Genomic DNA, 9933 nt, shown 5'->3' on the forward strand with positions numbered 1-9933 from the left:
CTTGCAATGTTTATGGCTTTTGGTGCTAGACATTTTCTCTTTAGCTACCAGTCCCAGTGCAATATGAATGGAATTTCTGTCTTTTAAATGTGTGCTTGGATACATCGCTGGGTGCCTAGACTGTAGGATTTGGGACACCTGAATCCTTTTGGTGTCCTCCTTCACTCTTAGTCTCTGTTATCATCTTAGGTTTTTTTATTGATCCAGGACTTTGTCATTTGATATTTCAAGGCCATAAGAAAGACAAAAGACCATTTTTAATTACATCTAAATGGCGGGCTATGTATGATATCTATGTCACAACCCTTTAGCAGAAACTTCTGAAAAGTCAAAGGGCAAAATTAGGGGGAGAAAAATCTTATCAGATCTTACCTGATAGCTTGATAAAGATTCTCTGGCTTCCCCATTGATCCTTAGGTTCCATGTACTTGTAGTGGGATATTTTCAAATCATACCATATTGTGATGGATGCAAATATTCAAACATTAATAGAGTTTGATGTTCAGCTTTAAAATTTTAACCAGAGGTGTCCTGTACACCACAAAGGAAATAGCCAACAACCAAAAGAACCCAGAAATGAATGCTTTTTTCTTATACCGACTACATTACATTATTCTTTATGATTTATATTATGACAAATTTGAGTATATTTGCTTATTTTTCCATTCTTGTAAACAAACCTATATTTTCCCTCTATAGAAACTCTACCAAAAAGACTGGAACGAGGCCAAGCAGAAAGGCTATGACATAAGGGCAGATGCCATTGAAATCAAGCACGCCAAAGCCTCCAGAGAAATTGCCAGTGAGGTCCGCTTCCTTCTCTTTTCTCGTGGGTTTTCTCCTCTACAAAACAAGCAAGGAGACTATTTTTCAAGAATTTTGTGTTTAAAAAAAATGTGTGCGTAGAATTGCATCTCATCCTGTGCTGGAAGCTTTCTCTATTTGAAAATATTAAAATGGAATGGAAAACATTAAACTTAGCATAGATGAGGTATATGTGTAAATTTACTTTGATGCTGTTAAGAGTAGAAACAAAACATCATGAGGAGTCTGTATTAAATTCCTGGGAAAATTCAGGACCCAATACAATGTCATTTTATCCCTAAAATATTTCTGACATTCTCCACAAATATAAATCACAGATGATAGTTTCATATAAGACTTAAGACTGAAATCACATTTATATGTAAGATTTTATACTGGAGGCTTATGTAGAATACTCTTAGCAATCTTTTGAAGTTCATTTAATTCTAATTTTAAAACTTACTAGTGGTCAAAATAATTATGCTACCTGTCGGGCATGGTGGCTCATGCCTGTAATCCCAGCACTTTGGTAGGCTGAGGTGGGTGGATCACCTGAGGTCAGGAGTTCGAGACCAGCCTGGCCAACATGGTAAAACCTCCTCTCTACTAAAAATACAAACAAACAAACAAGCAAAAAATTAGCTGGGCGTGGTGGCGGGAGCCTGTAATCCCAGCTACTCAGGAGGCTGAGGCAGGAGAATCGCTTGAACCCGGGAGGTGGAGGTTTGCAGTAAGCTGAGATCATGCCATTGCATTCCAGCCTGGGCAACAAGAGTCAAATTGCTTCTCAAAAAAAATAAAAATAAAAATAGAATAATTATGCTACCAAGCCCACCCTGCCCCCAGCTCTAACTCTTTAAGCCACCTTGTTCCCTTTCTCTGAGCTCTTCTCTGCTTTTTGTCATGTAGCTAGTTGTTTCCTCCTTCTTATTCTTCATTTTTGCCTCTAATAACCATAGCTGGTCCATGTTATCTGTTTTATTCCCAGTTTTCTCTCTCTTTGTTCAAACTTGCCTATGTAGTCCAAACATAGGAAAGAAACAGAAAATCACCTTACACTAGTCCTAAGACACTCATCAGATGGAAACTCTTGTCCACAGAACTTTTGTTGTTATCTTCTGATTCAAGCCACAACCTTCCTTTCCGTCCTTGAAACATGCATCTGTCTTATCTGTTTCCAAAACCACACACATATGACCTCTCCCTACCTGAGGCTCCTTCAGTACTCTTGGGAGATCATTTGACCTAATGTTGCACTTGTCAGGGAAACTTGGTGCTGGAGATTATCACCTGTGGCTTGTTTTCCCTATCTGGAATGTATGTTAATAATAGTATCTACCTCATAGAGACATTGTGAGGATGAACTGTGATCATAATTGCCACCAGTCAATGGTTTTTGACTGAAAAACATGGTAGTTTCATATGGATCTACCCAACACATTAGAAGTAGTCATAATAGTGTCTGGCATAGAGTAATTACTTAGTAAATGTCAGCTATTGTTATTTACTCTTGTTCACCATACGATCTCCCTCCTGATTTACTCAGGTCCTGTCTGAAATGACCCAAAATCATATTACCTAACTTCTTTAAAGTGAACTGAAATATATAATGATGGCCAATGTTGAGCCAATTTATACCAAGGCTATGAAAACATTCTGAAACTATTTAAAGAAAACCCCTCTTAATACGTTATTTTCATATGTCTCTGTTATCTGATTTCTTACTATTTTAGTACAAATACAAAGAAGGTTACCGTAAGCAACTGGGCCACCACGTGGGTTTCCGTACCCTACAAGATGACCCCAAGTCGGTATGGGCTATACATGCTGCCAAGATCCAGAGTGACAGAGAATATAAGAAAGCTTATGAGAAGTCTAAAGGAATTCACAACACACCGTTGGACATGATGTCAATTGTTCAAGCCAAGAAATGCCAGATTCTGGTTAGCGACATTGATTATCACAATTATCTGCACCAGTGGACGTGTCTGCCAGATCAGAACGATGTGATCCAGGCCAAGAAAGCCTATGACCTGCAGAGCGATGTGCGTATATTATCACCAGACCCCGGGGAGATGTGTATTTGTGTGTTTAATCCCAGTGCATTCCCCAGAGGCATAATTTAAATGGTAATCTTAATAGAAACTAACATATTCTGTACAATTCACGGTAGCAGAATATTCCCCAGACATTTTCTATCTTCTGGAGGACTCCTTCTTATGGTAGCAAGACCTTATTTACCAAGATGAAAGTCAGTCTCTTATTCTATGTAATTAGGTAGAAAATTTCGGTTGCAGCTGCTCTGAGCCGTTACCTTTGCATAATCATATGCATATTTCAGAAGTAGATGTAAGCATAAGGAAATGTTGGATTTCATGTTTACTTGACACAGAAAAAGAGAGAGATGGGGGACAGGGTGGATATAGATATAGGTATGTTTTTTTTCTCATTATGCATACATCTAAGGTTCTTTACCTCCTAAAATCCAACTGATGTTATTACTGATGTTACTTCCAGTGGTACATAAAAGGCAGACTTCTAGTGGTGACTGTAGAAACTAATCCAAGCGTACAAAGTTACGTGCCATTGCTGGCTGCCATTCCACCAAGTGCCACTTGTGAGCCCTGTTCCAATTCCTGCAGGATACTCTAAACTTCTCCCATGTGTGCCAGACAGATAACACCCAATATTAACATTTAATGTTGTTCCTTGAGTTTTATGAGATTAGCCACCTAAGTGATTTAAATAGAGGTGGTGTGTGGTTTGTAAGCATCAAACTCTTATGGGCAACTTTGACTGTTCCCCACTCTGTGTTCCTCTCCTTCATGTAGAACTTGTACAAGTCAGACCTGGAATGGATGAAGGGTATCGGATGGTTGCCAGAGGGTTCTGTGGAAGTGATGAGAGTGAAGAATGCCCAGAATCTCTTGAATGAAAGGTTGTATCGTATAAAGCCTGAGGCCCTCAAATTCACCAGCATTGTTGACACCCCGGAAGTAATCCAGGCAAAGATCAATGCTGTACAGATCAGTGAGGTAAGTCCAGGTGGATGATGTTTTCAGACAAATGGAAGAAATCTCAATCAAGAAGAATTTTAAACGTGAACTTTAGACTCTTCATGTCAGCGTCAGGATCTGAAACACGTTTGCATGTATCCAGATGGATCTTTGTGTAGTCAGTCTCTTAGCAGCCTCTGTATTTCATTTGCTTTGATAAGTGTTTGGTCAATGCACATGTGGTGGGCATCCTCATGTTCTACACACCCTGATACACACTTTGATCACATTTGGAGATCCAGGCCATAATACAGGCCCACCACTTAGTACTATAATCACAAAATTGCCATTTCTTTATTGCTTGAAATAGGTTGAGAAGTCTAGGGACAACTTCAATATTAGACATTATGGCAGTTATTTGGACCAAAAACAGGTAGGTCCTGCTTAGCAGTGGGGATTATCAGAGCTATCTGCAACATGGACTTACCCATCAGATAATTAGATGTGAGTAAATGGAAAAGGATAATTTTACTACCGTATTTCTGACTCATTTTAAATTATGTTGTATCACACATAAATGTGTCCTCATTGAAGTCACTACTGGCACCTCTTAAATAAAAGTGCAAATGAGGCCAGGTGCAGTGGCTTATGCCACGTATAATCTACATTTATATCGGAGAACATCCAAAAGAACTTTTCATTTTACTTATTATTTAATATAAAATTAGATTTACCTATTAATCTTACTTAAAAATTTTAATTTACTTATGTTAGTTTTAATTTATTATAAAATTCACTTATAATTTTATTCATCATCCATTTATTCAAGCATGTTTTATGACTTTATAATTTTGTTTATGTGGTAATTGACTTATTTACTAATTGACCATCCCATTGTTTTTCATTTTTCCCAGCCATTGTATCGAGATGCCTGGGAGAAAGAGAAGGCTAATGTGAACGTGCCAGCTGACACTCCCCTGATGCTGCAATCCAAAATCAATGCTCTGCAGATCAGCAATGTAAGACAGCACACATCATTTGCTTTTCAGAGTGCTCTCTGCCTAACCAAACCTTTTATTATATATCCCAAAAGGCATTTTCTTCCCATTCCTTTTATTTCTAGTCTTTAATGATAATGATAATGATAAGTAGTTGTGTGGGTTAGCGTGTGTCTGTATAATGTACATCTCAATATTTTTGGAAGGAAAAATGGAATGGTTTCTCCAAAAACACAACATAAAACTTATAGATACATGTAGAGTAATATCTAGTTCTCATTTTTTAGTGGGCCATCCATCATTGCTTTTTCCTTGTAAAAGCCAAGCAATATGTTTTTTTCTGATTTTTACATGATTTGTTATCTCCTAAGTTTCCTTCTTCGAAACATAATTATTGGGAGAGAGCTTTACTAAATGTCATTAAAAATCTACTGGAATTCAAGCTCAATGTGAAACCAGATTCTTTTATAAATCTTAAGGAGAGAGTAATGTTCAGTGTAACTGTTAATATCTATTTTTAAATACATCAGTAATGCTGACTCAGTAGCTCCCTCTTCAGACTGACTGTGATATTGCACTCTCTGCAGAAACGCTACCAGCAAGCTTGGGAAGATGTCAAGATGACTGGTTATGACCTGCGAGCAGATGCCATTGGGATCCAGCATGCCAAGGCTTCCAGGGATATTGCCAGTGATGTAAGAGCTCCTCCTTGCCCAACCGGAACAAACACTAACTAGTAGAAACAGAGGGAGTTTAACTTAATGCCCTTTGAATTATATTGAAATGGAAGTGGGTCATTGTTGTTAGTATATTTGTAAATCCTAAATTCAAGAAGAACTCTTACAATTTGGGGATCCTTTTGCATCTATGTTTGGTTCTGCAACTCTTGCGTTTAAGCACAGATTATGATTTTCTTTTCAATATCTTCACAATGTCACTTAATTTACAAGTACTTAAAGAGATTTAATTTCATAGTACAAAGAATTCTGTTGTTACTCAAAGTGTGGCACGTGTACTACCGGTGGTTGCTATAATAATTTTATGTAGCACATGCACAAGTATTTTTTAAAATAGTTATATGGTTGTTTTAATGTGTGCTAGAAATATACTGGTTTTTTTCCACGTAGATAGGGTTATACATTTCTAAATAAAATTTTAAAATAACTTTACAATTAAAAATTATTTCAGGCCAGGCGTGGTGGCTCATGCCTGTAATCCCAGCACTTTGGGAGGCCAAGGCAGGTGGATCACTTGAGGTCAGGAGTTCGAGACCAGCCTGGCCAATATGGTGAAACCCTGTCTCTACTGAGAATACAAATATTAGCCAGGCATGGTGGCGGATGCCTGTAATCCCACCTACTGGGGAGGCTGAGGCAGGAGAATCACTTGAACTGAGTATGTGGAGATTGCAAGTGAGCCAAGATCGCACCACTATACTCCAGCCTGGGGAGCAGAGCAAGGCTCTGTCTCAAAAAAAAAAAAAAAAAAAACCCGAAAAGAAAAGTAAAAGAAAAAAAATATTTCAACAAAGAATTAATTTGATTTAAAGTAATAAGAAGTACAACTGGTACTTGTGTGTGACAAAACATCTGAAAGTGGCCAGGCTATATTGGAAGATAATCCAGCAACACGGTTCTTGCCTAAGAGATGCTCTCAATGTTTTCATGCATGTAGACACAGAAGACAAACCAATGTATCAAAACTTATGGCTTGAATTTAAATAAAAGCAGTAGACCCCACCCCACCAAAAAAGGTAAACTAAGGGAGATGGAGTTATTTTGAGTAGGCTCTCTAGAAAAAGTGGGTTTGGAAAAATTACTCTTCTATTTTCTGTTCACATCTACCAGTATCTGTACAAAACTGCTTATGAGAAACAGAAAGGCCATTACATTGGATGTCGCAGTGCCAAGGAAGACCCTAAACTGGTTTGGGCAGCAAATGTGTTGAAGATGCAGAATGACAGGCTGTACAAAAAGGCCTACAATGACCACAAAGCCAAGATCTCCATCCCCGTGGACATGGTGTCCATCAACGCTGCCAAAGAAGGTCAGGCACTAGCAAGTGATGTGGACTATCGCCACTACCTGCACCACTGGTCTTGCTTTCCCGACCAAAATGATGTGATCCAAGCCAGGAAAGCCTACGACCTGCAGAGCGACGTAAGTGTGTCCCCCAGGAAACAAGCCCCCCATTGCTTTGCCTGATGGCTCCTTCCAGTGCTCTGAAAACACGACTCTCTGTACGTAGGCACTCCACTTCATTATTATTTTTTCAGAATTATTAATTGCCTACCTACAGCCAGGTTTCTTCAGAAAGTTTTCATTGTTAAAGGTGCTACCAGAATTTTCCTATAGATTTGTTAATGTGTATAGTGTTTGCAGTTTCTTACTTTTTTTTTTTTTTTGAGATGGAGACGCTTGCTCTGTCACCCAGGCTGGAGTGCAGTGGTGCAATCTCAGCTCACTGCAACCTCCGCCTCTTGGGTTCAAGCGATTTTCCTGCATCAGCCTCCCAAGTAGCTGGGATTACAGGCATGTGCACCACACCCGGCTAATTTTTGTATTTTCAGTAGAGACAGGGTTTTGCCATCTTGGCCAGGCTGGTCTTGAACTCCTGACCTCAGGTGACCCACCCGTCTCAGCCTCCCAAAGTTCTGGGATTACAGACGTGAGCCACCACACCCAGCTTGCCCGCCCTTCCCTCCCTCCCTCCCTCCCTTCTTTCCTTCCTTCCTTCCTTCCTTCCTTCCTTCCTTCCTTCCTTCCTTCCCTCCTTCCTTCCCTCCTTCCCTTTCCCTATCGCCCAGGCTGGAGTGCAGTGGTGTGATCTCAGCTCACTGCAACCTCTGCCTCCCGGGTTCAAGCAATTCTCCTACCTCAGCCTCCCAAGTAGCTGGGATTACAAGCACATGCCACCACACTCGGTTGACTTTTGTATCTTTTAGTAGAAGCAGGGTTTCATCATGTTGGCCAGGCTGGTCTCAAACCCCTGACCTCAGGTGATCCACCTGCCTCGGCCTCCTAAAGTGCTGGGGCAGTTTCTTAAACATAAGAATGTCCATGGTCCTTCAGCTATGTGTCAAAGAAGGGCAGGACCATCTTCCTCAAACTTAATTTGAAAAGTTAGCAGCACGCTCCAGACCACTTGTTTCCTTTAACTTGACGTTCTTCACAATGTGGTCTTTCATTAACTCACCTAAGGCATTTTTAGATTTACTCGTATTTTCTGCCCCCTCAAACTTTTAGAAATGATGGATTCCAGAAGGTTATTTATTTCCTGTATAGAATGGATAACTTAAAAATTATCTGACCTTGGTTCCCTTAAGCTTCCAGAGATACTCTTTTATAATGAATTAGTTCATTACAGAAAAGCATGCTCATCACTTAAAATGCATTGCCAAGTGGTGGATTTAAGACAGTTTCTGGAGGCCAAAATTGTGGAACTAGTGATCGAATTCTTAATCATCCTTTTAAAAATACTTAAACACACCATGTGCCAGGCATTGTGCTAAGCACTAAAGATACAATGGTGAATAAAGAAGAAGAAAAAACATGACATAGGGCTGGGTGCAGTGGCTCACACCTGTAATGCCAGCACTTTTCAGACAAATATATTTTCAGACAAATATAAATCATCTGAATGTTTTTAAAATAATTGCTGCTATTATGCTATATCCAAAACACTAAATAGCATTTCCTTGGGTCCATTATCACAGGATTAAAATGGAATCTAATTCAGCAAAATTTTCCTTTAAAAATTTTCAATTATAAATTTTTTTGAAATATCAAATAATTACATCATGGAATTCAGCTTTATTACTATATATTATTATTCATGGCTAGTATAAATAATTATGTTTTTACAAATTACTTCTGTCATCAATATTAAAAACCCTGAATCATGTAAGATCTCAGGTCTTACTTTTCTGGAAGTACAATCTCCTGCACTTATCCCTTCGACCCCATGTGCTTTATTTTTCAGCTAAGGATTAGTATGTCTAACACCTGAACTGTTTTTTTTTTTTTTCGAGATGGAGTTTCTCTCTTGTCGACCAGGCTGGAGTACAATCTCCAGCTTCCAGATTGCATGTTTAACAATCCCTTCAAAAACATTTTTTTAAATGTTAATACTCATGACTTTAACTTATGATCACAAAAGGGATTTCCAGTGTCACAATGATGTACTTTCATGTTTTATTTTTGCTTTGCCATTGCATGTACCCAGAGATTGTCTGCTGAAGGCCTGCACCTTGCTTCTCATAAAATCTTTGCCTATTTTTTCATTAAACGTTGACATTGCCTTTTTTTTTTTTTTTTTTAGTTTGTGAGACGGAGTTTTGCTCTTGTTACCCAGGCTGGAGTGCAATGGCACGGTCTCGGCTCACTGCAAGCTCTGCCTCCTGGGTTCAAGTGATCCTCCTGCCTCAGCCTCCCAAGTAGCTGGAGTTACAGGCATGCACCACCATGCCCGGCTAATTTTTGTATTTTTAGTAGAGACGGGGTTTCACCATGTTGGTCAGAAATGGTATTTTTGTCTGACATCTTCTTTATAGAGTGTGTATAAGGCAGACCTGGAGTGGCTGCGTGGCATCGGCTGGATGCCAGAAGGCTCAGTGGAAATGAACAGAGTAAAGGTTGCTCAAGACCTCGTGAATGAAAGACTCTATAGGACACGTCCAGAAGCTTTGTCATTCACCAGCATCGTCGACACTCCAGAAGTTGTCTTGGCAAAAGCCAATTCTCTGCAAATAAGTGAGGTAAGAACCATCCTACTATCAAGCTTTCCTGGTTCTGGATTCTGTTTTCCAAAGATACCACCCAAACTGAGCCCGTAGACTGGACTTCTTCAAAGAATTTTGGTGACAGGAGCAACTCTAAAAATGTCTTTACTAGTGAAGATACACTGAAAATAGAACCCTGACAAACACCAACATGCCTTTCTTCTACCATACATACACACTTTGAAGCACTGCAATGAAAATGTCACTCCCTGCCAACTCAGGAACACAAATATTTGTTGACCTCAAATTAAATACTAAGAAATGTAGTGTCATGCTACATAATAATGTAACATTGCATTAGTCCAGATTCTCTAGAGAAACAGAACCAGTAGGGTGTGTGTGTGTGTGTGTGTGT

The 9933-nt window shown here is 39.3% G+C and overlaps 1 protein-coding gene and 1 long non-coding RNA gene across 3 annotated transcripts in view; one reads left to right on the forward strand and one right to left on the reverse strand.

The window, feature by feature from the left end:
- Nucleotides 1-100: 100 nt before the first annotated feature.
- On the reverse strand, nt 101-2102 carry LOC131381735 (uncharacterized). Of its 2 annotated transcripts, none has more exons than XR_009210653.1 (3): nt 1862-2102; nt 373-531; nt 101-209 (listed from the first exon to the last, which is right to left on the reverse strand). It is a non-coding gene; the product is annotated as an uncharacterized LOC131381735 (long non-coding RNA). The 2 variants fall into 2 exon arrangements; XR_009210645.1 differs by having other exon boundaries at nt 1857-2102.
- A 270-nt stretch (nt 2103-2372) lies between these two features.
- The window catches only part of LOC116810278 (nebulin-like), a 106133-nt gene continuing 98572 nt past the window's right edge, over nt 2373-9933 (forward strand). Inside the window, exons 1-5 of the mRNA XM_032754463.2 lie at nt 2373-2849; nt 3636-3839; nt 4715-4819; nt 5386-5493; nt 6646-6957. Of these exons, the coding sequence (XP_032610354.2) occupies nt 2709-2849; nt 3636-3839; nt 4715-4819; nt 5386-5493; nt 6646-6957 (870 nt within the window). The 5' untranslated portion in view covers nt 2373-2708. The remainder of the gene's footprint in view (nt 2850-3635; nt 3840-4714; nt 4820-5385; nt 5494-6645; nt 6958-9933) is intronic.

This window comes from Hylobates moloch, unplaced genomic scaffold (assembly GCF_009828535.3).
Source record: "Hylobates moloch isolate HMO894 unplaced genomic scaffold, HMol_V3 SCAFFOLD_1, whole genome shotgun sequence".
Taxonomy (NCBI): domain Eukaryota; kingdom Metazoa; phylum Chordata; class Mammalia; order Primates; family Hylobatidae; genus Hylobates; species Hylobates moloch.